The sequence below is a fragment of the Pleurodeles waltl genome, chromosome 8 (genome assembly GCF_031143425.1).
Source record: "Pleurodeles waltl isolate 20211129_DDA chromosome 8, aPleWal1.hap1.20221129, whole genome shotgun sequence".
Lineage (NCBI taxonomy): Eukaryota > Metazoa > Chordata > Amphibia > Caudata > Salamandridae > Pleurodeles > Pleurodeles waltl.
In genome coordinates, this window is record NC_090447.1 from 1,189,759,560 (window position 1) to 1,189,780,047 (window position 20,488).

The window sequence follows — 20,488 nt, forward strand, 5'->3', positions numbered from 1 at the left end:
AGTGTAGTCTGGCTCAGATGATTCAAGTTCCTCTCCGAACTTATGTCCTTGCATCTGGGAGGACAATCCCTGTTCCTCTGTGTAGGAACCTGTTTTCGGTTCCGAGGCTGGATGTTTCGGAATCAAAATCTTTTCGGTCGCCTTTTTGGGCTCAGAGGAAACCTTCTTTATTTTCGGCGTCGTGGTGTCTCGGTGCCGAACCATTTCGGTGCCACTGTCTCGGTGCCAAATCTGCTCGGAGCCGCTGTCTCGGGCCCGAGATTGTTGTGTGGCGGTATCTCGACCGGAGTCGGATGCCTTCGCCACATGCATGCCCTTTTTCGGTGCTGATGATCGGTCACCTATTTTTCGGGTTAAGCTATGGCCTGTTGGCGGTGGCGTCCCCTGGGCTTTTGTTGTCTTCTCGTGAGTTTTATGTTTCGACGTCTTACTCACGGTTTTCGGCATTTCTTCGGGACCGAGCTCGTCCGAGTCCGATTCCTGGACGGAGAAGGTTTCTTCTTCCTCCTCGAAACGCCCTTGTCCTGTCGGCGCCGACACCATCTGCAGTCTTCTCGCTCTTCGGTCTCTTAATGTCTTCATCAACTGAAACGCTCGACAGGCTTCACAGGTATCCTCCTTGTGCTCTGGAGACAGACACAAGTTACAGACCAGATGCTGATCTGTATATGGATACTTGTTATGACATTTTGGGCAGAAGCAGAATGGGGTCCGTTCCATCAGCCTTGAAGAGACACGTGGCCGGGCCGACCAGGCCCTGACGGGGGATCGAAAAAACCCCGAAGGGCCACCGGAGCTCTTCCAAAGTCAGTGTCGATCTGTTGTAACTAACCCGATACCGAACGCAAGCAATACCGACGATTTTTCCGAGATTCTAACTAACTTTCTGACCCGAAACACGGAGCGAAAAGGAACACATCCGAACCCGATGGCGGAAAAAAAAAAAAAACTAAGATGGAGTCGACGCCCATGCGCAATGGAGCCGAAATGGGAGGAGTCCCTTGATCTCGTGACTCGAAAAGACTTCTTCGAAGAAAAACAACTTGTAACACTCCGAGCCCAACACCAGATGGCGGGATGTGCACAGCATGTGTATCTGCAGCTACACATGCCATCGAACATATATATATATATATATATATATATATATATATATATATATATATATATATAGAGAGAGAGAGAGAGAGAGAGAGAGAGAGAGAGAGAGAGAGACTACGTATTTACACATGCACCACACAAATCTAAAAATAAATATTAAAAATGCATCACCATGGGGCTTGACCTTGACATCTCTGTCTGCCAGCTTCAAGTCATGGAACCCAGATGACTGGAAAGAGAGAGAACTACTCACATTGGGACTCTGAGCAAGGCGTCCCTCCTTAGTACGAGTTCATTCTAGTTCCAGCTGCCAAGTTTCCACTCCTTATATCCTTTTAAGCAAACTGGAGAAGAGAATTCCAGAAAATCACCCTCCCATACAGTAGGTTGTTCAAACGCTGGCTGCACCAGGTCAGTGTTGAAAAGGAACATGCTAGAGACTGGCCAACTCCCACTGTGTTTTTCCAAGACCGAGCTGGTCCCTGCCTTACCATTAACATTCTAAGCCTGGTACATTTTATCACTGATACCCCCCATGTTATGTGCCATCCTCGGTGAGAAAAAGCGAAAACAGATTGCACAAGCTGCGAGTGGAAAAATACCTGTGCCTTCAATGTGACGGTGTGCAAAGCTAAACTACAAAATGGTGTCAGTGGTCAAGATGGAGTCTGTGATTAAACACTGATAGCATTATAGAGTCTCTGTGGCTCACAGAGCTATTTTCACAGGGGTTGCGAAGGTGATGCACTGTAGCCTCCAAGGTCCATCACCGAAGTGTAGACCTGTTCATTTGACCTAAGGAATCCATCTCAGAAGTGCTACATTCCCCAGTCTGTACAGCCCAATGACACTATATGATGCCATTCTGGAATTTTCAGGCAGTTGTGATGCACCATTTCAACACAGGGCATAGAATATAAATAAACCTCTCTTGATGCCTTTGCTCTCCTGAAGAATTTGACCAGTCAACATAGTATGTTGGTGTTCAAGTCACACCTGCCATTCAGCTCAGATCTCCCTAGGCACCAGACTCCTAATGAACACTGCATGTTAAACCGGTTCATAAATTAGTTGAGAAATTTAGGTCAGATACTGTTGACAGTCTGAAATTTTGCGTGTCAGGTATTCTTGATTAAGTAGATCAGAATGTAACCAAGAAGGACCATGTGAATCTAACATTGTAGTCTGGAAATCAATTCTCAATGAGAAGCTAGAGAAATAATTTCAATTTAATGGATGTTTGATTACAACTACCTGTATAGCAAGTTGTCCAATTTTAGTTTTAAATCCCTCTAGCATGCCCAGGAGGTTATGTGAGTTTCAAGCTTTCCTGCCATTCAGCTCAAAGATCTCCCCTGTCACCAGACTCCTAATGAACTCTGCATGTTAAACTGGTGGATAAATTAGTTGAGAAATTTAAAAGTTAGGTCAGATACTGTTGACAGTCTGAGAATTTGCATGTCAGGTATTCTTGGTTAAGTAGACCAGAATGTAACTAAGATGGACCGTGTGAATCTAACATTGTACCCTGGAAATCAATTCTCAATGAGAAGCTAGAGAAAAAAAATCAAATTTAATGGATGCTTGATTACAAATACCTGTATAGCAAGTTTTTCTGATTTTAGTTTGAAATCTCTCTAGACTGCCCAGGTCACATGAGTATCAAGCTTCCCAGACCTGACCTGACACCCCCACCACCCATTCACCGGCATCTAGAAGGTATTTAAAGAAAAAGACTGACACATTTAGTGGTGATGAGGAAAATGACAAGATGGAGGCAATAATTTCACTTTTGGACATCAAGAACATCAATTATTTGAAAACGTTGTACTTGGCATAAGAAAGTGAATTATATTGTTTAGCCATAATGGTTAAATGGTTGAAATGGTTAGAAGATAATCTTTCCCTGGATCAGTGACACAGAAACAGCTCCTTGGAAACCCATAGGGAATTGTGAGTGAGAAAATCCCAAAGAAAAGGGGGAAAGGAAGCAAAGTTCCACAGTAGATGTCAATAACCAGTATTGTTAAATAGTGAAAAGAAGCAGAAACTCACAAAGGGTGTTTATACCACACTGCATGCAGGCATCTTGGCCTCTAGGCGAAAGTGGATTTTTAGCACATCCATCTCACTTAGTGCAAGGCAAATGCCGCAATGAGACCGATAGAGTCCTAACACAATGCCTGCCTTTAGGCAAACTAAAAAAGTTTTGCCGAAGCTTGACTACTGATAGACTTTTTTTTAAACTTCAATGTATTTATTGATTCAACATTCAACATTGAGATTTGTGAATTTTATCAAGCACTTTGAATTATTATTCCCGATAATACAGGTGAGACTGTTGCTGATTCTAACATTATGGGTGAAATGTTTGGGAGCTAATTTAGTTATGCTCAATAATATATTTCCAGGCGATGATCCCCCAGCTTTCATCTTCAGCTCTACATTGGATAGATCAGCTTTGTGTTTTTGTATTTGCTGATCTGCATTTACGGCAATATGTGAAACACTGAGAATTATAAACCAGAAAGAAGCAACCATTTATCACATTTTTTTAATTCTTGAAGGCGTTGAACTGTGAGAAAAGAATTAAGGCCCTCATTCTGACCTTGGCGGGCGGCGGAGGCCGCCCGCCAAAGTCCCGCCGTCAGGTTACCGTTCCGCGGTCGAAAGACCGCGGCGGTAATTCTGACATTCCCGCTGGGCTGGCGGGCAGCCGCCTTCAGGCCGCCCGCCAGCCCAGCGGGAAAGAGGCTTCCACGATGAAGCCGGCTCGGAATCGAGCCGGCGGAGTGGAAGCTGTGCGACGGGTGCAGTTGCACCCGTCGCGTATTTCACTGTCTGCCAAGCAGACAGTGAAATACTTGTAGGGGCCCTCTTACGGGGGCCCCGCGACCCCCCCTACCGCCATCCGGTTCCCGGCAGTCGGACCGCCGGGATCTGGATGGCAGTAGGGGGGGTCGGAATCCCCTCGGCGGCGCAGCAAGCTGCGCCGCCTTGGAGGATTCAATGGGGCGGCGGTACACTGGCGGGAGACCGCCAGTGTTGCCGGTCCGACCGCGGCTTTACCGCCGCGGTCGGAATCCCCATTGGAGCACCGCCGGCCTGTCGGCGGTGCTCCCGCGGTCCTCCGCCCTGGCGGTCTTTGACCGCCAGGGTCAGAATGACCGCCTAAGTGTCTTTACCAGCATATGTCTAAAATTACTACTCCCTTGAGGGGTATCTAGGTACATTTTATTATAGTCCGCTGCAGAGAATGACCGGTTGTTTGTTAAAGGCCCTGAATCAGTTATAGGTCTGAGCTAAAAGCAGTAACAAGGGAGAAAGCCTTTAACTGGAATAACAAGAGTTATAAGGCTATTAAAGCATTCCACCCACCAAGGTAGAACCTTGTTTTCGATTCCTGGCAGTGCACTGAAGCCTGCTAATCAGCCCTCAATGCCAGTGCTCTTTCCTTTAACACCCCTGTTAGCTCCTAGTAAATGGTACCTCTGTACCTAGGGAATGGGTACTAAACAGGGTCCCTAAGGGGTGCAGCATGTCTTATGACACTCTAAGGGACCCACACACAAATTGTGCATAGCCTGCCATCACAGACTGTGTCAGGACGCAAACCCAGAGTGAAAACACAACATGACATACTCATTGTGTGCCGTGCCAAAGCCATAGCATGTATTATGTGTAAGTCACCCCTACAGCAGACCTCAACAGCCCTAAGGCAGGGTACATTATAACACATGAAGGCATGTCTGCATGAGCAGATATGGCCCTGTGATGTCCAGTTCTAATACTGGATATTCAAGTGACGGGGCCAAAATGGTATTTGTTAACAAACCCCTTGTCTTAATAAATCAATATTAATGCTAGTATTGGATTTATTAGGACCTGCACCGAGAGGAAACCTTAGAGGTGTCCCCTGAAACCTACTGGTCCTCTACTGTGCTGGCTGAGTGGTATTGACCAGCCTGCAACCACAGATGAGTTTTTGACCTCCCGGAGGTGACACCCTCTGCTCTCAGAGATCAGAAATAATGCTTGCTCTGGCAGGAGGAGTTATCACCTCTGCAAACAGGATGGCTAGAAAATCTGCATACCAAGGCCAGGGACTTTAAAGTCCCTGCTGCCTTTGATATGCGACCCAGCTTCCCCCTAAACCTGAGAGAGGCAACCCCATGCCTTAAGGCCCATCTGGCACCAGGACAGGTGGAAAATTAGCTATGCTAGGAGCCACGTCACACTTAGAGGCTGAGCACAACCCTAAGGTGGGCAGCCTGAAGTGAACATGAAAAGGAGAATTCCACCATCTTGTGTGCGATGGAATTAGGAAGTGTGGGACAGGGTGATGCCCACTCCCCACAGGAAGTGGTCATCTAGGGGGGTATAGTGACCCCAAAGTAAGTAGCCCTTTGGCTTCTACCCTTCACTCCCCTTAACACCCCTAAATTGAGTATTTAGGCCCCCTTCCCGACACCAGGAAAGCCAGTACTCGACTACTGGGAACCAAAGAAGGATTGGCACAAAACTGTGCCAGGCTGCTTGCACTTTGACAATTGGTTGAACCAACGCTGCAAAGCACTGGACAACCACCACCCCCTCCACCCAAACTCTTGCAGGACTGCCCAACACCTCAACAACCAGAAAAGATCTCCCTTGGAGTACAAGAGCTACATCCCTGCATCCACAGGCACCGCAAGCAGCTGTCTGGTCCACTGTGTGGCTACCCATTGGGTCTAAGGAGGGAGCAAGCTACCAGGAAGAGATCAGCAAGACACTAGGAGGTCAGCCCAGTTTCTTCAGTGAGTTTTGAGAAGCTGACCACTCCAGGAGCCCCATAGCACCATACCCTGGGCACCAGAGCAGTTGCAGCAGCAAAGGTTGTTACGGTCAGTTCGGACACCAACACCAAAGAAAAGCGACCTGCACATCAGAGGACTTCAGAACAGCTGGGCCACTCTTGAAGTGGGTTTCACTGTCCCTGTTTTGACCCTCTTCTGCAGAGTATAATCAGTCAGATGCCTTCAGTCAAATGGCTGGACTAGTGAATTTCATTAGCGATATAGACAACACGCCATGTAGCTCTGTGCAGGCAAAGGTGTCCTGGAAAAATTCTAGAAAGAAGCTTCATGGATGGTCTGATAAAGTATGTCTTGATTATGAAAGTTTTTTCAGGATTGGCATATTAAGATTGTGGTGTATGCAAGGGTACAAAAATGGAAATAAAGGATTATACATTTTTGAAAGGTAAAGAGTCTTCTTTCTACAAAAGCGCATAGTTTAGGATGGGTGAAAGTTAAAGGAGAGAACTCTCTAGAAGTCTGAGCATTGTTTACTATGGAAGCATACCCCTCTGTCCAGAAAAGGTGGCCTCAATTTCAGATGAAACTTGTTTTGTGTTTTAAAACACTTTTTCAAAAGCAAGATGTTAGTGGAATATACCAATAAGTTCAATTACAGTGTTCTTTCACCAAAGCAGGAATACTGTAAACTATATACTCATGGGAGAGAAATAAAGGGTCATGAGTGCCTAACTGATAATGTTTTACCAAACAATAGCTTTGAGTAGGAGTATTCCTTTTGAAAAAATAGATATGAGCGTTCCAGAATCTGTATTCTCTGAGTGCCATCAATACCTACATCATGGTTTAAGTTAGAGTTAATGACTCAATAGAGGCCGAAAATTACTCTACAAAATTGGTGGGGGGATAGATTCTTAACTCTGCTGCTATAAACACTTTACACAATAAATTCCTAATTTAAAATATAGCCTTTGTCCAACATTCTAACCTTGAAATTTTCATTCACCCAATGCATAAAGAACTTTCAGTGACAGGTGAGTAGGATCCTCACACACAGTGTGGCATGCTTCATTTAATAGCAGTCTGATAAATAGCACCAAAGCCAGTTAACGCCTTAACACTTTATGCAGATAAAAATAGCTTATCTACTAATATATGCAAGGGTCAAAATTATGACGGGGGAAAACCCAAAGTGGAAAATACAGATGGTGTATTGAATTAATTCTTCTGGATAGAGTCAGCACATCCAAATATCTTGGATAAAAGCAGGGTCTAAAATCTCCACTGGTACTTACACCCACAAATTTAAGCACAGCAGCTATTTCCACAATAATGCTGTTGACAAAGAATGATTATAAATTTCCAGTGCCTCGAAAGTATTTGAGAGAAAAGTAATGCTGATAATCACATTTGGCACGAATAGTTTGTGTAGCTGCTCCAATGAGTTTAACTATTATTGAAGATCAAATTTGAAGAACATTAGGAATACCCTTAGAAGCTCTGCACTTTGCCATGCATACAGTGTTAGCATTAATGCGCTTGTCGCTAATTGCCAACAGGAACTTTCTGTGCTGCTGCAGAATATTAAGAAAGAGGCCCCTAGCCTTAGATGTCACAAATCGAACGGAATGAGGCAGGAAAAGTAAGAGGGTTTGTTAGTCCCCCAAAACAACTGCAACAATGTTTTTTCCAGCTATTAATTGGTAGAACATGTTATATACTTAGACTTTTCCTCAGAGTTTAAAAAGAAAATCTAACTGAAACTAAAGATGTTCAGTCAATTTAACATGCCATTCAAAGTTACATTTGCCCTGCATGGTTTATTATTGTAAGGTGAAAAAGTGAAAGGCTTACAGGATTATTTGAGGGGCTGTACAATATCATACAGGAAGAAACCTTTTGAGTTATATTATACATGAGCATATATGGTAACACACCTAGGTTTTAATGAAAGATTGTTTTTAAATTGTGACAATGCCACATTGAGCTATTTGGACCCTATAGCTTTCCAATGATCATTAGCTATAAACGAAGGAGGAAAGAACCTAGGAAAATGTAACCGTTACTAAACGCAAATTTAGAAGGCAAACAATCCTAATGTAATGCGTTCTAATAGATTTATGGTTAAGAAAGGGTATGAGCTATGTTTGTGCAACGTGAAGATAATCATTTTTTATTAAGGACAGAAGAGCCATAACAATCGTCTGCTAAAACAGTAAATATTTCTATGTCTTATATATGATCATATTTTGTACAATGTTTTTATGAAAACAAAATACATTTTTTAATGCTAATTATATTGATAAGAAGTGAAATTAGCTTGTATTAAAGCTGCATGTTTAAATGCTGCTGTGTATAACATGTTCAAGGATGACACCTACGCACAGTATTGCTTTTAGTACAAAAGAACTCATGGAGACTCTTAAGTGCAACATTTAGCTGCAGTACTTCAGAGTAGCCTGCAGTTAGTGATTTTCTTTCTAAAACATTAAGCAAGGAACAGTACATCAGAAATTAAACAATTTGCCAAATCATTTAAAAGGAATATTTTAGAAATGCAAAGAATTAGCTTTTAACAAATGATAACCTTAACACTGAGCTGCTCTTAGGAAGGCCACACCTTGCCTGTTTTTGTATTATGATGTCCATGGTCTCAGGGTACAGACTGCCTTACAATAGAAGGCATGAATAGTTCTGCTGCAATATCAGTGATAATACCAGCATCATTTATCGTTGTTATATTTCCTAATTAGTAGTTCTGGACAGACATTGTTTAAGTTTTCTGGCAAGATGATGTCTATAGGTCAAAACAATGGGCAAAATTGCTGCCATGATGCTGACCATCTGAAAGTCAAACTGCTGGAAGATGGTTATTTATGGTATATTCCTGTAGAAAGCTCATCAGGTTCCAGGCCAAGCCGCTGTAGGTATATATCAGTTGACAAATTGCCTAGACTGTGTGTACTTTAACAGTATAAGAGTGACATCAAATGCCAGATGTGACTGACTACAGCTGATGCCATATACATAGCCTTGACCATCAGGAGCCATGCCTTATACTTCATTTTGAATTAATGGCATGAGGGAACTGAAACAAGTAATTATCAGAATTACTTCTGTTCTATATTGATCCTACAAGCAGAGTATATTCAAGTTTACATATCTGCTTATAACAAAGTTCAGGTTTGGTGACCTTTTGTTTTTTGCCATCATAACTGAGGGAAAAAACAGCCCCTAATCTGCTGGAAAAGTTGAAATGAGTATCCTACATCAGAATATGGAATCAAGATAAACTTGTGAGTTCAGCAAGAGGGGGGGGGGGGGGGGTAGAAAGTGCTTTGCGCTAAGTACTGTTGGTGCAAGAATGAATTGTGGAGCAATAAAGGGTTTACATATGTTGATCATGTTTTAACTTTTTAATGATGCAATTGTAGACTACATAAATATAAATCCAAAGGCATCTTTTCTAATCAAGCAGATCAAAAAGTTCAATCTCTTGTCAAGAAATAAGTATAGCACTACTTTGAAAAAGTGAAATAAATGATAAATGTAATGGGTTTTAAAGACTTAAATTGTACACTAACATTCAAAGAAGAAATCATTCAAATAAGGTGTTTCATATCAAGATACCTTATTTGAAAACCTAAAATCTATTTTCCAATATTACTCTAGGTTAGTGTAACATGTGAATCATACATTTCACATCATTATCTTAATCATAAAATTATTTATATTTTTATTTTAAAAAACAAAGATGACTAAATATACCACTGGATAATGGAGAAAATTCCCAATGCTGGGAAAAACAGTTAAGAGCATGCACTGGGTCTAGGAAATAAATGCAGTAATATCTCTACAGGTAAATGTTACCAAGGAGGTGGTGAGTGACTTCAGGACTTTGACAAGAGTTTGCAGATGAATTAAAAAAAAAAAAAATCAAGAATCACCTACATGTTTGAAGAAATAGGTAATGGGAATTTCAGTCCAAGGTAAATACATCATCATATTCGGTTGTTGTTTAACACAAAAAAGACTTATGAAAAATTGTATTCAACATCAATTTGGGTTTATGAAAAACATATCTTACCTTAAGATAATATGGTGGCATAATCTTCAAATAGTTTTCAAATGACTGTCTCCATTTCAAAGTTGGTTTCCCCTTATGTACTTTGAACAACTCATCTAAAAGATTTGTTATGAGAGAAAAATGTTTAAGAATGAGAGCCCCTACACTAAAATATTTACAACTAAACCATGAACCGGATTAATGAGTTAGGAAAAAATGGTCAATAACAAGAGAACCAGTAATGAAATTAAAATTAATTTACTGAAACTCAATATTATATGGTACACCCATCTGGTGGCGGTGTAGAATATGGTAGAGAGTTTAGGTCATAAAAAAAGTTTTGTAAGGTTGCCAACCCAAACTAAGCAGACCATGATGTTTCACTAAGCAGCACTTTTTAAAAATGTTTTTGATTGCAACCGAAAAAGAGATTTTCAACTTAAATTCCAACAATAATCATTGTTGGCATTAGCACAGGTTTGTTTTTTGGGGGAGAAGTTGTTTAGAAGATTAAATGTATGGCTCAAAAAGACTGTGATATCAGCCACAGTAGCTTTGTTTGAAACCTTATTTAGGTGAAGAACCAAATGTCTGAAGTAGGGTTAGGCATAACTTACACTAATTACAGAACTATTTGTTTCCCCATACTGTTTCAGATTTATGCATATACCAATGCCATTGTTATGGCTTTCTCAGCAGCTCTAACCAATACACAGATTGTTTTATATTGAAGTTCAATGTAATAGAAAGCATGGAGGGGCATCTATCCAAATGTTCTACATGCTTACAAATGCGCACAAGGAAAATTATACTACACTAAGTAAACCTAGGTCTACAACATATATAATGGGGTACCCTTAATGAAATATAGATTTTCTAAGCTTTAAAATGGCACATACATTTCTCTGAAGCTATCTGGAAAGCTTATTTGTCCATTTGGTAGGATTCCACATAAATGTGATCTAGTAGGCCAATTTGGATCATTAGTTGCTTGGGAGGTAAATATAGAGGTGTCTGATATGTTTAGGGAACAATAAAAGTTTTTGGGTAAAAAGCAAACAAATATTTATACTCTACATCTACGCATACTTCCAGCTGGCTTGACGTTGCACTGGGTAAGCATAATTCATATTTACTTTGACTAGGCAATGTATTTGACATGCAATATAGTGCAGCAGTGCAAATGTTTTATACAGAAACTTGCCAGAGAAATGAGAAATACTACACACACGTCCACATTTACAACCATTTACTACCTCTAATATGATGAAGCGCTCATAGTGCATTCCAAAACATATATGTGGAAATTTACATCACATCTTTGCGATTAGCAGAACTAGAAGCAGCTGTCAAATGGCTCAGGGAATTTATTTTCTAGTATGCATTTTATGACTGAGGCAGAGCTAGAAAGCTTTCCTGACATCCAAACAACACTGATCTACAATAATAAAGATGTGGTCTACAGTTTAACGAAAAATAAGAATCTGATTCTAGTAAAGCCTAAAATCACCGTAACAAGCGAACCTTCATAATTTTTTTCTTTTATAGAATATACTGCATAGCTCCAAACCAGAGAGGACGTTCTCCTTGGGAAAAGTCTAGTTGGGGATAATGAAGAATTCATGTCTTTAACCGAATACAGTATTTCACAGCTGTTGACAGGAACTGCACTACTGAATTCCGTGGAATGGGAAAGTGCTACAAAAAACACATGTGGAAGGAATTTCACATTGTTTTTATTAACCCCTTAGCTGCTGGGCCGTCCCCCCCCCCCAGTGCTGAGCTCTTTTTTGGCTATTTGGGGTAGTTCGCGCTTAGGCCTTCATAACTTTTTGTCCACATAAGCTATCCACGCCAAATTTGCGTCCTTTTTTCCCCCCAACATCCTAGGGATTCTAATGGTACCCAGAGTTTGTGGTTTCCCCTGGAGGAGACCAAGAAATTAGCCAAAATACAGTGAAAATTTTGTTTTTTCCATAAAAATTGGAAAAAAGGGCTGCCGAAGAAGGCTTGTGTTTTTATCCCTTAAAATGGCATCAACAAAGGGTTTCTGGTGCTAAAAGGGTGCTAAAATCACCATCTTCCCACCTTTCAGGAACAGGCAAACTTGAATCAGAAAACCACATTTTTCAACACAAATTTGGCATTTTACTGGGACATACCACTATTTTTGGTGCTTTCAGCCTCCTTCCAGTTAGTGACAGGAATGGGTGTGAAACCAATGCTGGATCCCGGAAAGCTAAACATTTCTGAAAACTAGACAAAATTCTGAATTCAGCAAGGGGTCATTTGTGTAGATCCTACAAGGTTTTCCTACAGAAAACAGCTGAAATAAAAAAATATTGAAATTGAGCTGAAAACAACAGCCATTTTTCTTTATGTTTTACTCTAACTTTTTCCTGCGATGTTAGATTTTTGAAAGCAATATACAGTTCTGTCTGCTGGACTCTTCTGGTTACGGGGATATAAAGGGCTTGTAGGTTCATCAAGAACCCTAGGTACTCAGAGCCAATAAATGAGCTGCACCCTGCAGTTGTTTTTCATTCTATACTAGGTATACAGCAATTCATTTGCTGAAATATGAAGAGTGAAAAATAGGTATCAAGAAAACCTTTGCATTTCCAAAATGGGCTCAAGATAAGGTTTTGAGGAGCAGTGGTTATTTGCACATTTCTGAATTCCGGGGTGCCCATACTAGCATGTGAATTGCAGGGCATTTCTCAAATAGACGTCTTTTTTACACACACTCTTATATTTGGAAGGAAAACATGTAGAGAAAGATAAGGGGCAATAACACTTGTTTTGCTATTCTATGTTCCTCCAAGTCTCCCGATAAACATGATACCTCACTTGTGTGGGTAGGCCTAGCGCCCGCGACAGGAAATGCCCCAAAACACAACGTGGACACATCCCATTTTTTGACAGAAAACAGAGCTGTTTTTTGCAAAGTGCCTACCTGTAGATTTTGGCCTCTAGCTCAGCTGGCACCTAGGGAAACCTACCAAACCTGTGCATTTTTGAAAACTAGAGACCTAGGGGAATCCAAGATGAGGTGACTTGTGGGGCTCTGACCAGGTTCTGTTACCCAGAATCCTTTGCAAACCTCAAAATGTGGCTAAAAAACACGTTTTCCTCACATTTCGGTGACAGAAAGTTCTGTAATCTGAGAGGAGCCACAAATTTCCTTCCACCCAGCGTTCCCAAGTCTCCCGATAAAAATGATACCTCACTTGTGTGGGTAGGCCTAGCGCCCGCGACAGGAAATGCCCCAAAACACAACGTGGACATCACAGTTCTTCATAGAAAACAGTGCCAACCTGTGGATTTTGGCCTCTAGATCAGCTGGCACCTGGGGAAACCTAGCAAACCAGCGCATTTTTTAAAACTAGAAACCCAGGGGAATCCAAGATGGGGTGACTTATGGGGCTCTGACCAGGTTCTGTTACCCAGAATCCTTTGCAAACATCAACATTTGGCCAAAAAAAACACTTTTTCCTCTCATTTCAGTGACAGAAAGTTCACAAATTCCCTTCCACCCAGCGTTCCCCCAAGTCTCCCTATAAAAATTGTACCTCACTTGTGTGGGTAGGCCTGGTGGCCGCGACAGGAATGGATCACACAACGGTCAATGTTGGTACTTACATGAGGCAGCTGTTGACCCTGGGGTGATCCATTCCTGACGCAGGCACTAGGTGTAGGCACTCAAGTGGGGTAGTGTTTTTATCAGGACAGGTGAGGAATCACTGGGTGGTAGGAATTTTGTGGTTCCCAGCATATTCCTGTAGTTTGTGTGACAGAAATGCGAGAAAAAAAGAGTTTTTATTCAACATTTCAGCTTTTCAGGGTATTCTGGGTAAGAAAACTTTGGGGAATCCACACAAGTCATACCTCTGTGGACTCTCCCGAATGTCTAGTTTCAAGAAATGTTTGGGTTTAGTGTGTTTCTCTATATGGCCGCCGAACCCAGGACCAAAAACACAGGTGCCTGCCTTACAAAACCAGTTTGTTTTGCGATAGATTATTTTGATGTCTCCACAATACGATTTGGGCGGTGGAATTTGGGGCTGAACTAAATTGGGGAGCTCCCAAGAGAGCACTCACTCTCTCTCTCTCTGCTTGCCACCGCATTCACCTGCTCTCTGGGTTGGTCTAACCCACTATTACCCAGTTGCACAGACTGCTTGCGAAGGGACAGCAGGACTGTCCTCATCACCTCCCTCATAATGTACTGGAAGAGGAGTTATCGAATGGGACTCCTCCGACTGAAAAATCACTCCCAGAGTCTGCGCCATTGTCCTATCCCTCCGATGCTGTCTCAGTATCGGACGTCTCAGTCTCTGATCCTATGTCAGAGCTGTCCTCTATAACCCGAGTGACGGCAGCAGTCATCCATCAAGATGCCATCTCTGCTATTGGCTAAACTGTTGCTCTAAAACAGTAGCCTACGTAGACAGTCACAAAATCGATGGTGTGTGGGAGATACGTGCAACAGTAGAGGCCACCTTACCTGCGCTTCTTCCCTCAATCAGCACGTTCTTTCAAGACACTCAAAAAACACCTTGTCACCATTCGTCACAGTCTTTAGCACCTCCTGCGCCTTGTCCAACAATCATTATTGGTGCTCCCACTCCCTCCTCCTCGGATTCCCTCATTACCACCCAGCAAAAGTGCCCTTCATCTGTCCATAGCCACCCTCCACCCCGCACATACATTTCATTTGTATTATAGCGTAGGTAATGGCTGACTTTACTAATGTACTCAGCTATTTACATAAAATACAGATTTGCTCTTTGCAGTAGGCATATAAACCTTCTGCGCTTCTTTATGGCACTAAAACTGCCACTAGACAAGTCTGACCCTTTTGTAGCAGAAACATAATCACAATACTTACTTGACTTTTTTATTGCTGCATAAAAGCTACAGTTGAAAAGCGTCAGTTGAAGTATGTGCATTGCTTTGAAGACGCAAGCTGCAACTGCAAGACAACTGGTGGCAAATCTATATATATATATATATATATATATATATATATATATATATATATATATCACTTTTATATGTGGGTCTGGTTTTCCTGGGGGCCGATCGCAGACCCCAGGGAAACCACACACATTGACAAAAGTGATATATATATATATATATACATATATATATATATATATATATACACACATAGATATATCTATAGATAGCTATATATTTATTTATATATATATATATATATACACACACATATATCTATAGATCTATCCATGTACATATATATCTATATATATATATAAACATATATATCTATATATATATAAACATATATATCTATATCTATATCTATACATATATATTATATCTATATCTATATCTATCTATATATAGAGAGAGAGAGAGATCTTTTTTTTGTTTTTTTAGTTGTTGTATGGTTTCCTTGGGGGCCAAAATGGCCCACAGGAAAACCCTACAACAACTAAAAAAAATATTGCCCCCATAGGGGCAAACCTGTGCATTTTTTTTTTTTTTTTGAAGGGGGCCGACCCCCCCCCCCCCCCCCCCCCCCCCCCACCAAGTGAAATCCCTGGTGTCTAGTAGTGTTTCCTGGGCTGCGATCGGGGGCCAGGAAACAGTTTCAGGAAGGCCTCGTAAGAAAGGGGAGAGTCTCCCCTTTCTTACGAGGCCTTCCTGAAACTGTTTCCTGGCCCCCAATCGCAGCACAGCTGCGATCGGGGGCCAGGAAACCTGAAAGTGTTTCCTGGCGATCGGGGGCCAGGAAACACTTTCAGGAAGGCCTCTCAGGAGGGAGGAAGGCCTTTCAGGAGGGACTTCAGGTTTCCTGGCCCCCGATCGCAGCACAGCTGCGATCGGGGGCCAGGAAACAGTTTCAGGAAGGCCTCGTAAGAAAGGGGAGACTCTCCCCTTTCTTACGAGGCCTTCCCGAACGTGGGGAAGGCCGTTTGTGGCCGTTTTCCCCATCGGAGCGGGAAGCGGGCGCAAGGCCGCTTCCTGCTCCGATTGGGAAATCCACGTAGCAACGTGACGTCACAAAGGGGCGGGTGGGGCGAGACACGGAAGAGCTTCCGTGACTCCCAGGGATCAAAAAATAATAATCCTATTAACCCCTCCCTGGTGTCGGCCACTGGTTGTGACCCGCACCATGGAGGTAGTGTGGGCGTCGGCCACTGGCCGACGCCCGCATCAATGGGAGAGGGCATATTTCTTTTAGTTTTAATTTCACAAATGCAGTTTGCATGTTTTGTATGTTTGCTGAGAGGAGCCGTGGTATGTAGTTTGTCCTTCATGATCATAAAGGCTAAGAGAATACTGGAGAAAAGCTTTTCTATTCTTATATAGATTTGCATAAAACTAGATTGTATCTCATTTTACACCAACATTCAGAGCCGTAAGATGCACTCCAAATCGAGGAACTATATGCAGACATATACAAGGCACATTTCAATTCCTGTCATGTCCATCAAACTTGTTACCAATGCACCACTTTGACTGCTACAACGAAGAACGAAACTTGGAGGGTCATGAATTAAACATACAAATATTTCAACAAGGAACGATTGTTCCTATGGTACAGAAATGTGGGACTTTATAAGCTTGCAGGTCTTGCGAAGACAGGAAAATTCCTTTTTAAGGAACTTAAGCCCAGGGCCCCCAATGGCAATACTATCAGCAGAGTTGGGGATGGTAAATCTGGAGGTGCCTGATGGGTTAAAGTTTGGTCTACCCCAGTCTTTACTGCGTTTTGGAAAATCTTGCAGGATCTTCTGAGAAGCCAGAAACAGCCTACACTAATTCAGACATGATGTGCATACTCACATGTCAATATATTGCTCAGATTTATGGAACCCAGAGAAGATGCACTGCAAACAGCAACAAAGAAATACTGGTCCCATATGTGCAGTAGCACAAGGCTACGAAAAGGGTCCTCCTGTTAAATTATTTGGCATTAAAACCCGAACCCCACTAGGAACCATTTCTTCATCCACCAACCCTCCACCCACCCAAACAAAGGCCTTATATATTATTTTTAGATTAGGAACCTTGTTGGTGCGATCTGTCACCAAATATTGCTTCAAGGATTTTGGATCCAGAGAGGATATGTGCTACTGTTCTCCTCGAGTCCCAGAAACAACTATGCACTTTATGCTTCTTTGCGCCAAGTCATTGGAACTTCAAAGGCTTTGTCTCTGTCCTGTGTGTCTAAACATAATATGAGGAACTGTAGAGCTGCTTGAACATTTTGCTAGAGATCAGATCAGGTGGAAATTTACCAGGCAGTACCATCCTACATATATGCTGCATGGAAGATAACAAGATTTGATATGCCAGAATTGAATGCCACGGGTAATGACTACAATAAGCCAGCTGTAAATAATATGTTCCATCCTGCCTAAGCAGCCCAGATAATGTTAGGACTCTAACACAGAAGATTGCCAATTAGAATAAGGGCACAAATATGCATAAGGAATATGCACTGCTCTCAAAAGCCGTAGGCATGTAATTAACACAACTGGGCAAATAAATGACAGCAAGCCGGTCTTTTTAATTTCCAAACATAATTTCCACTAAACTGTATGCTGAGTTATCACCATTACACACAGGCACTTTATTCTGGACTTGTGTAGTAAAGTTGTGGTTAACTCCTTGTATGTCAAGCTTTATTATTTCTTGTTTAATGTTTGTGCATGCACTTTACCAATGTGAACATTTTAAAGGTATAGGATCTGAATCGTTTTGATCTTTCAGCTTGTGAGATTATCCTTATTTTATCTGTGCACCTAGCCACTACTATCAATCTGCTTATTGGTTGGAAGTATATGGAGATGGCTACTTCTTACATACATGACGTCTGTATTGTTTGATGGTTTTTAATGCAGTCAGCCTGACAGTATGTTCATTAGTTACGATCACACGCAGTTTTTAAGGTGTGGGGTGCTTCTAAATTGTTACTAATTGTAATGGCAATTTGCTGACACAATAAGGTTTTGCTTGACTTGACTCAAAACAAGGCATGATCTCTGGTATTTAGCCAAGATGACAACAACTTCTTAGCTGCAAAACTATGTGCCCAAGGCAGGTGATAGGGCTGGCTCATGGCAAAAGTCCATGTTAAATCAAAAGAGGATGATGAAAATATGGGTGTAATAAATAGAGAGCCCTTGTGGACCACGACCCAAGGAATCAAGACATGGTGCCTTGGAGGCCAGTGGCAGAGAAGGTGCAAATGGTTGAGACTGTGCACTCACCAACATGACAGAGCTCTTCCCAAGGACATGGGACTGTAATCAAAGTGGAACTGAAACATGTTGCAGCAGGAGGACTGTTTTGCCCTTCAACAGCTGTAACCTTCCAGCGACAAATGAATGGAAACATGGCAAACATCTTGAGAACAAAAAAGGAATACATCTTTCAGATGCTATAGAGAAATATTACAAAACCATGTCTGGCAGACCAGTAGGTTCAGCTTGATGTTGCATTAATTGGCAAGACATATGGAGTAAATCCCGAAACAGGTTTAGATATCAAAGCAGACAGTGCAATTTCAGTGGTCTGCTGTCCGACTTCTCGAATTGTAGCAGAGATACAACAAAAGATTTGTAATGCAGCTTTCTATTGGGATCATAAGATTTGAACAAGAAAAAAAAAACAAGGACGAGTTATTAGATGAAACAAAATTAATGGTCCATAAGGAAACATAGAAATCTCATTCAAATGAGAACAAACTGCACCAAGCAATAGGTGAATATAGTCACTTGAAACTGTTACCTCTAAATCAAATTTATGAAATGTCACTTTTGTTTAAAGCGCACACTTGCATGAAGAGTGCCGTTCAGAGATGCAAAAATGTTTTTGTGCAGTTTACTTACAGTGGTCTTGCAAACACATGACGTCTACTTTGGCAACTTACAAAGCATTTTTGTGTGTTAATGCTATGTTTGCAAGACTGCAGTCAACAAACAGATAAATAACATTATAATGGAATTAGTTCAACTGAGTCGGGCTATGCACTGACGTAAAAGATCAGCTTATTAAACATTCATAAAGCATAAGAAGTAACAATAAAAATATGTAACAAATTTAATAAATTACTTACTGTGTAAGGATCAATCTATCTTTGCACATTTATAAGCAAACCAGACTGTTATTAAAAGGCTCTTTCACAACATAAATCCTTGCAAGGCAAAGCACCATTAGACACGAAAATTGAAGATTCAATTGTCTACATACATTTATAGAAGTCTGTAGTTAAAATTAGTTGAACATACAAACCTCAAAGTTTTCAAAGGAAAACAGTTAAATTCCTCCTAAAATGTCATTTCATTTGCAGGAGGGGGAAGAATATGGAGATGCAAGGCTACATCTTGCATATATGGTTCACAACAGGACAGAAGTCCCTGTTTTAAATGAAGCATCTGTTTTCAAATGCTTCAAATAATGTTACTCTTTTTGGGCACATAAAAAGCAGACCCTTGATTTACAGGACTGTAAATGACTAATGGCAGTGAGAGCTAAAGATTACATTTCTTGCAACTGCTTGGGACTTCCAGCAACTTTTTTGGAAAGCCACATAAGTTCAGACTCTAGCACCAGCCAATGAAACGAAACACACTTTAGGCACTTAAGTCAGCACTTCGTAAGAGATAGACAATATAACTTCTCTTCCAGCTCAGTCATTTCATTTAATTGTTCATGACAGAGAAAGGCAGACTGGACCTAGTAAATGGTTCACTGCAAGGACTGTTGAAGACAACTCCCCTGAACTGCATGTCAGTAAACAAATTACCACAATGCAGGCTAGATGTTGTGTCCTTTTTGATGATATTACAAAGAAGGCAGCTTACAACATGGTTAACTTTCGGAATCATAGCGCTATCCTATTGTGCATCCAAGACATTGCTCATTATAAAAAAAGGCAGTTGTGAGCTGGTCATATATATGCCAGTGAGACATTAAGAAACTTGGAAGTCTGCCTTAGATAGCACTTACAAAATAATAGTACTTACTGGGGATCCTAAAGAGTACCCCAGCTGCAGTTTTATTTTAAATATCAAATACTCTGCTTCAGCAACCTCATCATGAGAACATTGTGAAACTGCTCTCTAGCAGGCATTGAACCTACCCTAGCAGTTCCTAAATGATCCCTGGTAGAGCTAGCCCATATTGACCCGTCCCTCCTCTTTTCATCCTGGATGAGAAACAAGATGGTAAATAACTGCCACACCTTTGTTCCTTCAGTAAGGAAAACAGCAACCAGGGTCCACACCCAAACACTTCCAAGGTGTTTTCCTTAAACCACCTATGGGCCTAAAACTGCACAAGTTAGAGAGGGTTTAATGAGGTAAGGAGTATATTGATGCCTGGAGAAGCCTTCATGTTTTTTAAGCACATTTAGACATAAGTGATTCAACTGCCTTTGGTGTTAGTGCTTCAACCTGTACAGTAAGGGAATCCTCATTACACTACTAACATCTGTATATCTTTCACCTTAACCCCGGGGCTGAAGCAGCCAGTTCCAACTATC

The 20,488-nt window shown here is 41.5% G+C and overlaps 1 protein-coding gene across 1 annotated transcript in view; it reads right to left on the reverse strand.

Moving 5' to 3' along the window:
• INTS6 (integrator complex subunit 6) overlaps positions 1–20,488 on the reverse strand; it is a 446,084-nt gene that overhangs the window by 239,651 nt on the left and 185,945 nt on the right. The window contains exon 10 of the mRNA XM_069205444.1: positions 9,985–10,079. Coding sequence (XP_069061545.1) covers positions 9,985–10,079 — 95 coding nt within the window. The remainder of the gene's footprint in view (positions 1–9,984; positions 10,080–20,488) is intronic.